Below are 17,485 nucleotides of genomic sequence, written 5' to 3'. Positions count from 1 at the left end.
AAGCTACCATTAACTCACAAAGGATTAGCTGTGTTTGGTGGCTGCCACTGTACAGCCGTCATCCATCCACACTGACCTATACATTCAATCATTAAGGCTTTTTTAAAAATATATATATATATATATATATTTATTTATGGCCTCAAATTATAACCTGAGAGCACTGGTGCACCCAATTTGCTGTCCAACTCACACACAGACACACACACATACGCACACACACGCACGCAGAAATTCATTAAAAAACAACAACTAGCACTTCCAAATGACCTTCCCACTACAATCTAAAGGAAACTATGAGCCTGCATGTCTTTTTTTTCTTTACTGCATAATCAGTAGGCTCTTTAGAGACAGATCAAAGACATTTCAAAACATTACAAAGCCATGTGTAATTATGAGCAGAAGCTGACAGAGGAGAGAGAAAAGGAGGAAACAAAACAAGAGTAGATAAAGCTGGATTACTGTGGAGTTTAGATCTTTCATCATTGTGAGGATACTGTCACACTGGTTGGTTCAGTCAGGCTCTCTGGTATCATGCTGAGTTGTAATAATGTGAAATTGTAGCGATAGGAGAGCAAGGAATTTGATCACGTTACACAAACACAGACTTGGAGCCTACCTTGTCCGCATTTCAGAAATGCGACTGTGAGGATTTCACAGGTACTCCTTTGACATCATTTGCAAGTTTGAAAAGGGAGAGAATCTTTAAAGACTGCGGTGTATAAACTCAATCATGGTATTGCTGAACACCTATATTTCAGTGCATTAATATGCTCCTATAAATGGTGCCCGCTCTCTGTAATATTTCAAAAAAGATGTTGAAAGATGGCAGCAGCGCCCCTTCAGTCAGGAGAGGATTGTTGAACAGTTAACATCAGGGCTGCTTTGGGGGGGTGGGGGGTGGGGGGGGGGTCAGTTTAATAACTGAATTAGCAAGCCAAATTAGCCATCAGGAATTTATTTTATTGTGAAAGCCTTCTACCTGTCTGACACGACATCTGCCAATGAATGGGGGGGGGGTCACTGACATGTTCCGACAGCGAGCTGCTGCCACTGGCTATCAAAGGCTGTGAGAACACCACTATCAGTGACTACGCTGCTTGTGAATAGATACAAAAAGTTTTGGCTTTTGACAGCTGCACGCTTGGCACATCGTCACTGAGGAATCACATCGACAGCTGCAGGAGCGCTGAAGTGAGACATTATCACGGATGCGGGTGGGTCCATATTCGACTTTGACATACCTGCAGATAACGGGTAGTTTCAGTGTCGCGGGTGTCGGCAGAAGCGGGTTTACAAGACTGGACCCCTGCAGGACTCTTAGGAGTCCTGTGCAACAATTACAAGTGGTATCCTTTCGTTGAAACTGAAAATGGTCTCTTTAATCAGATGCTACATGGTTCAAGGAACTCTTCAGTCTGAAATCTCTTTGTCTGTGAAACTAAGTCGATGTTAGCGCTACGCCCAGAACAAGCCAGGAAAAACAGACCAACCTTCTTCTGTCTTATTTGTTTGAAGCTGCTATTCAAAGAGCTAAAACATTCTGTAAAATACTGAGGAAATATCAAACAAACGTGAAGCAAATCAAGACACTGATTTGAAGGTCCAATAAAATCCCCGGTTAAATAAAACTCTCTTAAGGCTGCTGTTCCTAATTGACATGTAAAACCATATTTCCAGCGTTAAATCAATTCAGCGGTTTTGTGATGCATACTACATTAATGAATTTTCCATTCGATGGAGCATAAGAGATAAAACAAAATGAGTGTGGCACAAAGTTATGGCAAACATTCAATCCCTGGGGTGAATCAGAACATGTAACCCCCAACCCCACCCCCCTTTTTAAGATTTTACCCCCAAGCAATGAAAAGTTCAATTAGGCAAATGCCAATCACAGGACTGCTGAGTCATAGGCTGTTAAAATTAATGCAAGTAATGAGACTTATTTTGAAATTCAAGGTGCATCGCATTAAATGAGCACACGCTGCTCTGAGTACACACACACACGCGCACGCACACGCACACACACACACACACACACACACACACACACACACACACACACACACACAGAGACAAATAAACCCAACAAATTTTCATCAAAGAGTAATGAATTGTTTCACTGCAGTAATCTGGATTGTCCTTGAAGCATTTTTAACTGAACAATCTGAATTTGAAAAATCTCTCCAAGAAACCAGCCGTCCTCAACAGGCTCTCACTGAGGCCAAAACGCACTTGTGTCTCAAAAAAATAACCCAAACAGCGCCAGAGTGACTGCAGCGCTGCTCAAATGAGGTCAGATGTGAACGTGTCTGATGTTTGTCGCCATGCGCACATGACCCCCCGTGAGGTCTGTTTTTGGTTTATCTTACTGGGTAGATAATAGTGGGTCAGTTCACTTCAATAACCTAGTCCCTAAATTTATTTAAAAAAAAAAAAAGAAAGAAAGGAAAAGGCCATCCTAAAAAAGGGGCAGTTGCCACAGCCTTTGCGTGATGAGTCATGCTGTTTATGCACTAAGCCAAGGGGGTGGTGTTTTCGCCGCAGGTGAGATACAAATGCTGCTAAAGTCACTCTGGCTCAGACCCAACGGGTAACAAATCAGATATGTGGAGCTAGAAACAAATCATTTAGCCTGCAGTGTTGATTTGTCAAAAATGATCAAATTTAGAGGAGGATATTAAACAATACACTCTGCATTGTCCAGCCTGTATCCAGACAAGGGAGACTGGAAAACACCAAGTTGCTGAGGAATGATTATTTGGAGCATGGTGGCATTTTAAATGGTCATCAGATATAATTTTGCACATCCATAAAATGAAAGGGTTTAATTCGAGCCGGACTAATAATAAAGAGGCAGGGTTCAATGTTAAGGTTTTTATTTTTTTTCTTTTGGAGTCAGAAATATAATTGCCTGAAGTTAATTTTTACTCGCCCCGATATAAATGGTTTTATCAGTGGTTGTGCAGAAATTTTTCATGCTTAATCTTAATTGAATTGAATGAATCAAAGAAAGAACCATGTGTCATCGATGCAAACTGTGAGCAAGTAAGTGAGGGAGTGAGCCAGTCCCGCGAAAAATCCATTCTTCAATTCCAGTACTGTGTAACATTTTTTTTGTATCACAAGTGTTCTGATATAGCGCATTTAAAGATTCTAATTAGTCATTATCTAATTGAATACACTGATAATTGCCTTCATTTCCAGAAGAGAAAACTTGGATCAACTTCTTCTTGTTTTTACATTTACAATATATTCAATTTAATGGGTTGTTTCTTGATCCATGAGACACCACACCACTGAGTTTCATGAATATTAGCCTGGTAGTTTTGAGTGAGCATGCAGACAGACAAAAACATAACACTTTAAAAAAAAAAATTTTTTAAAAAGTAAAAGCCAAAAGACACTGCGTTGTTAGTTAATCCCTTACCTAATGGGTTTAGTGAAAGCTAATAAGTGATCTCTGTGCGATACGGAGAAAATGCATTAGCCATTTTCTCCCATTTGTAAATTACCTGTCTGATGAGAACCAAACAAACATCTGCCAACACAGCAGAAAGCTGCCATCACTAACCCGTCTATATGGGCATGCTGTGCTGCTCTCAGCCCGTGTTTACAGCGACATTACGGAGCAATGTTTGGATCTGAAGGTATCAGAGGAGAGCTGTTGATCTCTAACATCTGTGGATTCATCTAATTAACAGATCTTAAAAGTTTAAACTAAATCACATATCAGCTTCCTTATACACGGATCCGATCACCAAAGGAACATCTCCTGCACAATACAAGCAACATTACACAAAGCTACGTGCAGCAGAAGAGTAAAATTATCTTGATTTTTCATTCTTCGTGTTGAAAAGCTGGTCTCTAACTTCGGAGAACTTCATTGAGCACACTACTGAAAAACGCAATGGCATTGAATCACATTTAAAGTGTTTAAGAACATTTTGACACAGTACATATATACTGTAGATGTATCATCTTGTGTGGGAAAAAAATGATTGCGCAAACATGTAAAGTTGCACTACATTGAGTTGAAGGGTCACCTACCAACACATTGGTGCCTATGTAAAGGTACAGTTTCAACTCAATATTCATCTAAAAACATGGCATTTAATGCACAAAAAGACTGCACATGCATAGGTAAAACCACAACCTGCCACCTGCAGGAGCACTGAATGGCAAATTGAACTCCTACTCATACATATGCATTAATTTGTGCAAAAACATGGAAGGAGATGAGCAAGGGCAGCCTGATCACGTATTCTGCATGTAGAAAAACTGCTTTGTGCAATTGTGGGTGCTGCACACGATGGTTAGAGGTGGGTGACATGCACTGATTACGCAATCAGCTGCAGGTATAATGTAGTTCATCCACTAAACTTCCTAAGGACTGGCTATGTCACTCGTGGTTTTGTGGTATGTATATCTGGCTCTGCGTGTCATACAGAGGCAACTAAGGTCTGGAGATAAGACCTGTTACGATCGAAAAAAGATATGTGGCTGCCTCTCTTCTATGAGAACAGGCGGCCCAACAGGCTATCATTTAATAATACAACACCAGACTGATAATGTGATGAAGAAGGGTGCGTGACAATAATGCCCATTCTATGGCTCTGAGTATAGCAAACAGGTTTGAAATGGGAAGTAATTCCTTGTTGACCGAGCACAGTCATTGCTGATAAGCTGAGAAAGATAATTGTCCTATCTGATTCAGCATCTATATGAGCTGGTGGTGTATTTGCTTATTGTAAATCAGCAGGCATAAAGGGTTGTGTCTCAGCCCCAGAGGCAGACTGCAGGGGTGGGGTGCTTCTTCCATACTTTTGGCTGTATCATTATCTATGCTATAGGATGTTTGTCCTTGAGAGGTTGTTGTATAGCTTTCAGACAAATGTTGATGTGTTCTCAAGTGTTTACCCTTGTTTCTCTACATTTAAAAAATGGGAAATGAACATTACCCACACTAACATATGCCTGAGGTACGCAAATGTGCCCATAAATGGGCGCAAAATTCTATTTCTATTTAATTACTAGCTTTGAAAGGGAAAGGTCAGACAACGAAGAGTCATGCTGAACCTAATGAGGCTTGGAAATAAATGGTAATAAATGTGAAGCTCGGGCAAAACGTTCAGAATAGTAAACAGTGTTTTTACAGTTAACTAAGGGTACCTGAGTGTATCAAAGTGCAGTGACAGAAAGTGAACCTGCAGAAGCAACCGTTCAAATTAAATCAATCGTCTAATAAAAAAAAAAAATGTTTTAAATGCGTGAAAGTAGAAGGTTAGAGTGATGAAAAATATGTCTAGTTGGAATCAATGGTATCAGAGAGAGAAAAAAATTAAATTTAACCTGGAAAGCAATAAGGATTAGTTTTAGGGCATGTTATGACCATAAACCTTCCAGCTGTTCAGTGAATGATTAATGACGGAGAAACAAAAGGATTTTCCTCTATGGAAACTTTTAGTCTCAAATATCAAGAAACTGTAACTTATGTCAAACTCAGTTCATCTTATTCTCAATTATCAAGGGAACTGACCTGAAATATCTCAAATCTGTTCTATAATTTTCCTTTTGTGGGACAAGCGTTGCTTCATTTATATATACTGAAGTGTAAAAAGTACTTTATTGTGCTTATAATTATCAAATAAGTGTGCAGGTTCCTCCCTCCGTCTCAGCTGCGAGTGTGCATGTTCTGTTGAATGGGATATTATAGTCAGGCAAGAGTCTACGGCTAAGTCATTCATTATGGATGATTAACTTGTCTTTCTCCATGCCTCTCAGGAAAAATGGTGAGCAAGGAGGGTGGCAAATGCATGCTCACCAACTCAGAGTCTGACTCGGAAGCAGCGCCGATGCCCTCCACCTCCCTGGCGCTGGAAGTGAAGTATTCCCTAGAAGCAAGTCGACAGGTGAGGAAGAGAAACAAGGCTCTGCAAGTGCGTTTCAAGGATATCTGTGAGGCACAGAACGAGCAAAGGGAGGCAGAATTGCAGGCATCGGGGAAAGGTGGTAAGCCAATCTCATACAAGGTGGCATACCGCAAGTACATGACTGTCCCTGCCCGCAGATCTATCCCCAACGTCACACGGAGCACGGGTGTGCAGACGTCCCCTGACCTGAAGAAACGTTATCAGACATTCCCATTTGAGCGCAAGAAAGGCCACACTTTCAAACACGTGGCAGCTGTGGAAACTTATAAAGGTCAGAACAACGGTTTTGTCATGGAGGTGAAGCAGTCCAAGGCTGCAGAGCAGGGTTTAGATGAGGAGGAGGCGGGAGCCTGCGGGGGGAGTGGAGTCCGAAGGACCAGGGCTCTGCTCCATACTAATGAGTGCATTGCCACAGTGGAGCAGCACACTGCACCTGATGGCCTGTGCTCTGACGCTCTGCTGCTCAGCTGCTCTGCAGACTCAGACTGCCTTGCAGACACACAGAGAGGAAGAGGAAGCGGAGCTGGTGCACAGGCTGAGTACCAGCTCTGTAGTATCCCGCCCAGAGCCAGAACAGGATTACAACACAGGGAGGCCGAAACTGATCGCTCGGCCAAGAGGCAGCTGCTAAATCTGGAGGAGGGCTCGTCCCGGACCCTGCCGGACAGGGCCTCAAAGGTTACAGGCCCCATCGCCTGGAACTCCCTCACACAGGTGGAGTGCCTGGACAGTCCATCTGTACGTAACAAACGAAAGAAAAGCTTGCAGCTCAACGGGTTGCAAAGTGAGACGCTACCACGTTCCAGTGGAGGCTGTACAACACAAGTGCAGTGTCACACTGGGCAGTTATCTGCCCGGCCTCTACGGGGCATGGAAGAGCCTCAGTCACCTTTTGGAGGTGGGGAGGCAAGGGGGGCGCCGCCAGATCCAACACAAGAGGCCTGTAAGCAAATAGTGCCTATGAATCAAGACGGGGATGTAAAAGCACAGCTCCAGGCCATGGAGAACCTCATCAGCTCAAGCCAAGAGACCATCAAGGTGCTGCTGGGGGTCATCCAGGAACTGGAGAAGGGGGAGGCCCACAGAGAAGGGTAAGACATATTGTATGTGCTTCACACTACACGCACCAATCTGTTTATAATCCCTCTCCTGAAAGCTCAACACCAGTTCCTTATACCAAGAACCACTCAGACATCAGCAATACCAGTCCACTGATATAAGTGGGCCCCTGATGCCTCGGTGAAGTGAGTGGCGAGCAGAAACCGAAGTACTTCATTAACTGCAGATCCCTCACATCACTGCCGATTCTCAGAGATGAAACTGATAAATCTGCATCAGTACCCTTCAATGGTGTCAACAATACATTGGAAGTGATGTTACACATCAGTATAAAAGGTGACCAGTATGTTAAGCCAAGGACACATCAGACATCCCATGTTATAGATTCAGCAGGAAGAGGGAAACTATCCTTTTTGAAGTGTTTCGTTAGTGGCATGTAGTTGGGATGATGCAGCTTTCACCTGGATGTAGCCTCAGATGCTATCACAGCACAATGTCCTCTAATGATGATTTCCTTTCCGATACGATGGACCTGCTGTAAAACTAATGTACGAACCAATCATCACACTCATTTTGGCCTAAGTGGTTTGATGACCTGAAAAATTGCCACTACAGATGTAACCTTTAATCACAAACTTGTCGGCTAAGAAATTGCAGACAAGTTCACTTCCACAGAAACCAATCCAGTGACAGAAATAATAGAGGGGAAAAAAACTATCGTCTAAATACGGGAAAATATATACTATAAAGTTAAGAATTGTAATCAAGTAAAATAATAAACTGGACATAAACAGCTGGCCTCACCCAGCTACACGCTTCAACGTTTATCCACTGAGTCCAAAGCTTTCAAAAACACTATTGCCTGTGAAAAAGCCATTTACTGTCCAATGGATACTGAGTATATAAGGGCAAAAGATAGTATCTGTCCTGCTGAAATAGAGGATTGTCTATCCAAGAGGAAGAGGCAAACAAACTGGCCAATTTGTTGAGTGAATTACTGGAGCTCAGCAATCAGATGCCTATCTGTTTTGAGTAGCACTGTGTTGAAGTACAGCGAGGGGAGAAAAAAAAATCCATATCATCAACGTCATACCAACCTGGAGTCCCATGCAAGAAGGAAGAAGGCTTAATTTGTAAATGAAAATGAGTAACTTGTGTTTAATGAAGCCATCTGGTCACACAAACACACACACACACACACAAACAAACACCAAAAAAAAAACGACAGTGTGCATTAATTACAGAAGCTTACATCGGGTAAAATCACTCAGCAGTACAGGCCTCTTGTAATTCATGTGCGCCAAAGTGAAACCCAATTTTCTTATAAGCACAGCCACCTTCCTCCTTTATATATTTTCCTTTTTTTTCAGAGAACCGAGTAGGGGGGGAAAAAAAACTTCAGCTTTAGTCACACAACATTAGCTCTCCTCACATAAATGTCACTGGCAAAACAAATAGGAGTGCCCACAGGCTATAGGTGAAAAGTGAGTTCAATTACAACTGTTTATGATGTATGACAATCACTTTTTTTTTTAATAGTATTCACTATGCTTGTGTTCATTAAAAGGCCAAGGTATTTGAAAAATGGTAAAACCTTTATTTCGTATCTGCCAACGAAAAAAACAAAACAACTTAGCCTCAATTTCTATAGAGAAGAAATCAAACATGTATATGAACACAAATCCATGACACCGTAATTACTATATTGATCTGAAACTGAGCCTGAATCTCAAATCTTTTCAGCTGAACGGGAATGTTTCCCTCCACGATGCTTCATCTGTAACTCATCTCTGTACTCTTTATCAAACATGCAGATATTTTCTCATACAGTTGCTCCTTCTGTGTGTCGATGGTTAAACCGGGAGGGTTTTATCCACACCCATCAGAGGACTGAAAGAACTGTGAACGCTCAGAATGCATCCAGTACATACCACGTCTGTAGAAAACAAACCCCTTCACCCAAAAAAGAACATCCTCCATTTTTGAGAGATGAAGGATAAATAAAAGAAAGCATTTCTGTGTGTTTACTTAAGTAGTCAAACTCCCAACTCCTATTTTTAGAGTATATTTTCACACAAGTGCACATACGAACATATTGCACATCCCCGAGTGTGAAGAGTGAGATGCAGCCCTCGAGTACATCATTGGTTGCATCTAACGGCACAAAGCTTGGGAATCATTCTGCTGCATCATCAGCCAGTTTTGGCAGACCAGGACCGATAAATCACACTCATGGGAACTTGTTGTTGGCCTGTCTATTAACACTGTGTGTATGTGTATGTTTTCAGGCCTCCCCACCCACTCAGTAGCTGTTGGGAAGGAGCTAGTTTCACAAAGGGGGGTTGAGGGGGTTAAATATAATGTTAATGGCACCTTTGACTTCACTCTCCTTGGAGATTCCTGCCAAACACGATCTTTTTCTATTATCACATCAGTGTGAGAGAGGGATAGAGAGGTGTATGAGACGGAGGGGGACTGAATGAGGGTGGGAGATAGAGAGAGTAAGGGTGGCATGTTCCAAGGATGTGATATTGGCTGCTTATCAATCGTCTCATCTGGTTCGAAAGTGAGTGTGGCTTTGACCCTTCCCCACTGCAGCGCAATGTCACCTCCTCTCCACTGGCACCCACGTTGAAAAGTTGAATTTCCCCTTATCGCTGCACTCATGCGCCTCTCATTACCTCATTCTGCTACGCACTTAAATACCCAATATATCTGTCAGGGCAAACAGATTAGATAAGGATGGGAAATATACAGTATAGTAGCAGTTTGATTTTTTTAATTAGTGCCGCACCTTATGGTCAGCATGACACCCCGACCCTGAGAGAGGTGTGCAACCCTCAGACACCTGATGATTGTCAATGACAGCAATAAGAATAATAATAACAGTAATAATAGTAAGGATCAAAGATTAAAAATACCCAACAAGTCACCCGGGGCACAACAGAAGCCAACTGCCGTGTGTATTGTAGATTATCCAAATCACCGGTTATCTCCATGTATGGATACAATTCTGATGAATAATATCTATGTTTTTTTGGTACCTGGGATTAATTGACCTTCGTCCTAGATTTCATCAGTGGGCTTGACTCTAGAAATTGAGAAAAATCAACTTAGAAAGAGGAAAGAAGTCGGCCCTTCAAATGGAGAGAGGATTTCTGATTCTGTCCGTGGGTTAATTTGCAACTGTGCAGGTTATGACTGTAGAAAGCAACATAGCGTGTCCTTTTTAATATTTCATTCTTTAAAAGAAGCAAAAGAAATGTCAATCAATATGCACATTTCCATCTAGTAATTCAATACAAAAGCCATTGAGTCTTTGAAGCCTTTGGCCCCACAGGTCCATTCAGGGTTATCACCTGGTCTCTAGCTGTCCCTTGAGGGCTATAATAGCACCTTGGTTCATGACAATATCTTATTTCAGGGGCGACTGATGATAGAATGATATGAGGAATGAAGAGACACAGGAAATAATGGGATATTGAGAAGAGTGAATGTGAATTTGGAGAATCAATATTACAATAAAAAGGAAGAGGGACTGACAGGTTACAGCCAAATGGCAACTATCCTAAACAAAACTGTCAAACTACATCTGCTATAGAGGACGTAGATGACCCATTCAATTAAAAAAAAAATAAAAATCCTTTTTTGTTTCTCCGGGTAATAAAAATAATTCACAGGGAAGTAATTCCCTCTGCTTGCTTTACAACACTCTCCGGTACATTTGGATTAATCAATGGTGGAGAATCTGGAGTAAAAGTAATAAGGTTTGATGAGTAAAAACTACATATTATATATATATATATATATATATATATATATATATATATATATATATATATATATATATATATATATATATATATATATATATATATATATATATATATATATACACACACACACACACACACACACACATATACATACATATACATACATATATGTGTATATATGTATGTATGTATATATATATATATATATGTATGTATATATATGCATGCATTTATTTATCCCCTTGGGAGAATTTTATTTGCAGCAGAGAAATTCTCATGATTCTCATTGCATAAAACAACAGTGGAAACCCATCCACAGTCATACAAACACACCAGCTATACATAAGGAAAAGGAAAAATAGATAGATAAATTAAGTTTGTAAACACAAGTATCCTCAAATAGAAACACCTGGGCCAGACCAGCTGGACACCCTGGACTATGCAGGATTGATCAGATAAACAAAAGAATAATTCAAAACTACAGCAGCGGACAAAGATGACTGATTAATGAAGAGAGCAGAGAATTACTGGGTTAGCGAATTTCACTCCTTTGTAGTATGATGATCTAGTCTGCACCTCTCTATCTGATTCTGATTGTGCTCCATACTCTTCACTTTTTAACATTCAAATGAATAATAGATAATTTTATACAGACAATGGTCTCTAGTTGTAAAGTAATGTGCACCACCGTGGCACAAACCCATCTGTGCGACCAAGTTTGGCCACATTTGACCTCCAATCAGTCAACAACAGCTAATGGCTGACACAGAGTTTTCTGTGCCCCGGCTGCAGGACACAGGCCACTCAGGAGGTCAGCACGACCCCTCATCGACCTCATTTACTTCAGTTCCACTAACGAGGGATGACAAACAAGAGGAGAAAGGAAGCCGTGAACGAAGAGCTTAACAAGTCCTGTAATTACGCATTCATGACTCTTATCTTCCCCACAGACTTTCCTATCGGACCGGACAGGACACAGCCAACTGTGACACATGCCGGAACAGCGCATGTATTATTTACAGGTTAGTGATCATTCCTCTTCAAAGACATGATGATCCAAATGTGCCCTGTACTTTCTCCTTGAGGGAAAGTGAACAGGTGGAAAGGGGACAGGGGAGAAGAAGGGGACAGGAGGAAACACGCAGGACTAATATGGATGCTGTTAAGGAGCACAGCAGGGCATGTGACATTAACACACCTGGCTTCTCCATCTATACATCTTTGTCCACCTCCCTAATTCACTGAGCGGTGCTTAGGTGCCTGCTTAGGTTGATTTAGAGACAAAAGGGCACATAGTTAAAACCGAGAGAGAAGAACACTACAGAATCAGTAAGAGCAGGGGCAGGAAAAGGTGAAATTAATTACCTTCCGAGCAGAGTGAAATACCGTCACTGTGGGCTGTTGCCAAGCCAACTGAGCCTTTGCATACTTTCAAATTCACTTCAGTTTTTATTTGACAACCAGCAGACGTGAGTCCAAAGCTATTATTCAACCAAAGTATGTGGTTATCTCCTTGTGAAGGTATGAGTGTGGACACCTTTGTGTGTATTTACTGTCTAGTCGATCTGGACAACGTAGCTGAAAAATCATGATCATAATTCATTTCAGGTGAATATTAATGAGATATTTATGATTATAGACAAAGATGAAAGGATTGAATTCAAGCGCTGTATCAGAAAATAAAGTTTAACAAAGAACAGTGGTGCTGTACTTTGCTTAGAATGATTAGCTTTTGTTTTGAGGGTTCCTCGCAGTTCACAGCAGGCAGGTGCAACTCCAGAGCTACCGGCCTGCTGTGGACACACAATGTAACTCCCATCTGTCTTTGCTGTGGCTTTCAGCCTACAGTCAGATCAGCTGCCTTCTTCTTTTCTTTTTTTTTTAACTTCTCTGCTGCCTGACCCTGTACTGGTTAGTGTGGCTTAGCACAATTTCAATTTGCACAGCACGTTCAAGGAGGAAATATTGCAGGAGCGGGGACAGAATGTGGGAACGATTACACGTCTCTCTGATCCCGCTATACGGATAGTAAACGCTCAAAATCAATGTCTGTGTGAAAGGGACAACAGGAATGATGGAACAGCTTACTGAAAACACTGAATGTGTTAGTGGCTGGCTCTGTGGGGAAAAAAAAGACAAAGCCTAACAATTCCTTCAATCATCTAAAAAAAACTGCAGCTAATTTAGCAATTCGACAGCCAATCTAAGAATTCTGCAGCTAATTTAACAACTCTGCAACTAATCTGACCATTCTGCCCCTAATCTAATAATTCTGCAGCTAATCTAACCGTTCTGCTCCTTATGTAATTATTCTGACAATTCTACAACTATTCTAACAATTCTACAGCCAATCTAATAATTCTGCAACTATTCAAGTAATTCTGCAGCTAATCTAGCAATTCTGCAACTATTCTAACAATTCTGCAGCTAATCTAGCAAATCTGAAACTATTCAAGTAACTCTGCAGCTAATCTAGCAATTCTACAACTACTCTAACAATTCTGCAGCTAATCTAGCAATTCCGCAACTATTCAAGTAATTCTGCAGCTAATCTAACAATTCTGCAACTATTCTAACAATTCTGCAGCTAATCTAGCAAATCTGAAACTATTCAAGTAACTCTGCAGCTAATCTAGCAATTCTACAACTACTCTAACAATTCTGCAGCTAATCTAGCAATTCTGCAACTATTCTAACAATTCTGCAGCAAATCTAGCAATTCTGCAACTATTCAAGTAATTCTGCAGCTAATCTAGCAATTCTACAACTACTCTAACAATTCTGCAGCTAATCTAGCAATTCCGCAACTATTCAAGTAATTCTGCAGCTAATCTAGCAATTCTGCAACTATTCTAACAATTCTGCCGCTAATCTAGCACTGTGGACTGCATTTGCTCTACAATGGGTAGACTACATCATGTACTATATTGTGCCCTCTATTTAAAATTTTCATTTTCATGTAACACACTTGCACTGTTTTACTTGTATGTATCTGTTTTGAAAATTGTAATACTTCTTCATATGGGGAAGTGTGACAATCCCCATTTCAATAGCTGTTTGTATTGTACACAATGGTGTGTTAAAAAATGAAACAGTGGAGACATTTTCACGGAGTAATTGTTGAATGTCTCTGTAAAAGGAGCTTCTGAAAACTCCCGCACTCACCAGTGTAACCAGTGGCGCATCCCTCAGCTCCTTAGCGACAAACCAGTATCTCATGCTGGCCTTGCTGTCCAGACCAGGAGGAGGACCTGGTGTGAAACTGTGCTGGGTCAGCTCAGTTTACATTTGGAGGCTGTAAACTAGGGCGAGTTCTGACACGTCTTCCTCATCCTATGGATAAAATAAAATATCTGCAGGGCTGTGCTCGGAGTTTGAACTGAATGACACCGTGTGTACTTATTTCAATATGTGCGTACCTTTTATCTTTCACTGCTTTAGTGCTTATGAACATTCAAAAAAACATTCAAAAAAAGGACAAGGGGGAGAAAGATGAGAAAGAAAGCGATCAATACGTTTGTTTTTTTTTCTCTTTTTTAGTGGACATTGCTTCTCCACTCAAGTAAGCATTTCACATCTGAAGAGCCATTTAAATCATCTTCCATCTAGTGCCTCAATAACTGATAAGCCTCTGGCCAAACTTCAATCAAGCGTTGAAAAAAAAATTGAAGGAGCAGTGTGCAGCTCTGTTCCCTCTGATGTTTGCTCAGATGAAGGTGCATTGTCTCATAAGGTGTTAAAGAGTGTGTTTAAATTCTGGCATGTCCTCACTGTAGCCCTTGAGGGTAGACAGAAAGTGTAGAAAGGTTGGCAGCGATTCAATGATAGCGAGGTGATGTGAAGCGAGCTGAATTATGGCACATGATTTGCAAGAGCACAACATGGCATGAGGGTTAAAGAATGGCTGAAATAGGACCGCCTACTCGCCTGGTATTTTAAAATTAATCAACACTGTGTTTAATATTAGCTGTGTGTGATTGAGCCCTGGGGAAAACAAGACCGAGCTCTGTTTGGTGTACCTATCCACCCCCAATCTGTCTCTGTGACTGAAGACGAACTGTGCTTTCCCTGCTGTGCCAGTCTCTGCAAACTCCACACAACTTCGCTGAACATTTACATGAAACTGCTGTGATTTTTTTTTTTTTTTTTTAAAAGAGCAATTCCATTTTAAGGGTCTTTTTGTCAAGATATTCTTGGCAGATCAGTGTGTACCTACACTGATTAATGATGCGTTAGTAAAGGTGTTTATTTATACATCACCATGACCTGAATTCTTGACAAGGATTTAAAATGCAGCCTGGAATAAAAACTTTAATTATGTGCACCAAAATGAATAACAGAAAATTATATTTTAAATTGCTTTGGAGTATCTATGTGTCACACGTCAAACGTATCCCTGGGCTTGGTCAGGACTGATCCTACACACTGAATCAGGACTGTTAAACAGGCACAACCTGAACGTCAACACTCCGCATTTGTCTTCCTCGATCTGCCACAATCGATTGAAACACTTCATCTGTAAAGGGAAGTGAAGAATAACAGAAACTCAATATAAAACAGGAGGCTCATTTCTGACAAACCTTGCCAGTGCTTGGCGTGGTTTCAACTTGATAAAGGGCAGAAATTTCCAAGTGAGATGTTTGAAAACTGTTAAAATTGACCTGAGTTCTCTTTTTAAGAGACTTGCTCATCATGGCAAACTGTGTTGATTTAAAGAAAATCGTGTTGATTGGACACAGAATCAAATATAGCAGTCGTATTCACACATGCAGGAGGATTAAATGGCAATCTAATTACTTAGATCTCCATGAAAACAACCTCTCTGGAGGTGGAAGAACACAGGAAAGGAAGCAGTGCCATGAAGGAACACAAAGTGTGTGTGTAGGCGAGAGAGCCGCCTATAATATCTATTAGGGTGAGTGAGTGAGTGAGTGAGTGAGTGAGTGAGTGAGTGAGTGTTTTTCTTTTTTTGGAGCCTTGACCAAAAACCTAACTCTTGTCTTTATGAGGAAACTGATCTCGGAGTGGACATTTGGGTCCACTTTCACGCAGCTGCTGCTAGCATAATTAGTATGGCATCATCTCAGCACCCATCTTTAGCATAACAACAGCCCCGGATAGGTTCTGCGATCTATGTGGAGAAGACTTCAAACGGAATACCCAAGCTGCTTTCATTTCACGTCCTTGTCTGGTTCCACTTTCCTCAGTTTGAACCATCTTTCATCCTCTCTCACCAACTTTCTCTCTCCATCTCAAACTTTCTCTTGAATGGAGACCAAATGAGCCACCAAACGAGCTAAACGCCATGTGTTCAAATGAACTCGGGGATTCGGTGCTTATCACATTGCGCATGACATTGAAAACTGAAGAAGACAAAAAAAAAAAAAAACAGGGAAAGGGATGAAAAGATTATTCTGATTTGTTCCATCGTGCCAGGTGATGTAATATATCTGTTACTGAGAAAGGTTGGGAGGACCGGAGAAAAACAGACAGGTTGATGCAGAAAAGCTTTGAAATGCATTCCACTTCTTTCAGGAACACAGACGTTAAAGACAGGATGCACTACCCTGTCTTCTAAATGTACTTAAAATGCATTTCTGTGGGTTAATATACTGATTAGGCAGAGATAGACTGAAGTGGTTGATTGAGGAGGTCAGAAACATTAAAACTATCTGACGGTAAAACATTGTTAGAATATTTAAGTGTTGCGCAAACAGAGCAAAGAAACAACAAAAGATTGGGTATTTAAAATAAGAAATAAAAAGCTCTAATCTATTGTGCTGGGCTGTGAAAATCAATTAAGCGTTGCTGAAGGCTGAAGAGCTGATTACATTACACCATATGGAAATTACTGCGAAGCAAAGCACTATCCCACTACACAACTCTGCTAGGGGAAAAAAAATCTCCTTTTTTTTTTGTGTGCACACGTAAGGACGTTTTTTTTTTCCCCAGCAGCATGGTGGCAAACTGGTTACCATAGCTACAAGAGTGACCCCTTGGTAAGACAGACACTGCAAAAGGGACAGAGAGGACAGTCAAGAGGATCACATTTAGGTAAGATAAGGAAACAGTAGGACGGCTGGGTGAGAATGTCAAACAGGCAGGAAAGAAGAAGATGAAGGAGAAGATGATAAAGACCCGCAGATGTTCAAACGGGGTAAAGGCAAGGTGAGAGGTGTGTATGGGAATGAAGGTGTTGAAGCGAGAGGCTGGGCTTGGATTAGGTAGAGATTCTTTTTTGTAAAGAGAAGGAACATGACAGATAAAGAGAGAGAGAGAGTGTGTGTGTGTGTGTGTGTGAGAGGGGGACAAAGCAAGAGTGAGAATAAGTGGGGAGACAAAGGTTAAAGCTTGACTAGGCCTTCAACCACCTACTCACAGGATTGGCTTCCAGAGAACAGGAAAATGCCAACAATGTTCACTTGGAAAATAAGAAGAAGAAGAAGAAGAAAAGAAAGACGTGGAACCACTCAGCAAGCCCTGTGACACATTTAGAAGGAGATGCTGGTAACTGGGCCGGCTAGAAACTAATGAATATTACATTAAAAGAACTTGTGAACGTGTTGCAAAGATGAGATGATTAGCTTTCACTCAAATATCAGGTTCTTTAGTGACACAATCGGCCAGAATCCACAACAGATTCCAATTAAGGTGTTGAATCCCAAACACAATAACAATTACACCTTGTTATGAGAAGCCACACGCATGCACGCACGT

At 41.1% G+C, this 17,485-nt stretch overlaps 2 protein-coding genes across 2 annotated transcripts in view; one reads left to right on the top strand and one right to left on the bottom strand.

Annotated features, from left to right (window-relative positions):
- The window catches only part of dock1 (dedicator of cytokinesis 1), a 175,307-nt gene that overhangs the window by 73,014 nt on the left and 84,808 nt on the right, over positions 1 to 17,485 (bottom strand). The window lies entirely within an intron of this gene.
- The window catches only part of insyn2a (inhibitory synaptic factor 2A), a 29,812-nt gene that overhangs the window by 5,280 nt on the left and 7,047 nt on the right, over positions 1 to 17,485 (top strand). Inside the window, exons 2-3 of the mRNA XM_086194483.1 lie at positions 5,785 to 7,024; positions 11,719 to 11,790. Of these exons, the coding sequence (XP_086050609.1) occupies positions 5,790 to 7,024; positions 11,719 to 11,790 (1,307 nt within the window). The 5' untranslated portion in view covers positions 5,785 to 5,789. The remainder of the gene's footprint in view (positions 1 to 5,784; positions 7,025 to 11,718; positions 11,791 to 17,485) is intronic.

The sequence above is a fragment of the Aulostomus chinensis genome, chromosome 23 (assembly GCF_037954235.1).
Source record: "Aulostomus chinensis isolate RoL2024-O1b breed Wild chromosome 23, RoL_Achi_v1.0, whole genome shotgun sequence".
NCBI lineage: Eukaryota > Metazoa > Chordata > Actinopteri > Syngnathiformes > Aulostomidae > Aulostomus > Aulostomus chinensis.
This window is presented reverse-complemented; position numbering and strand designations above follow the sequence as displayed.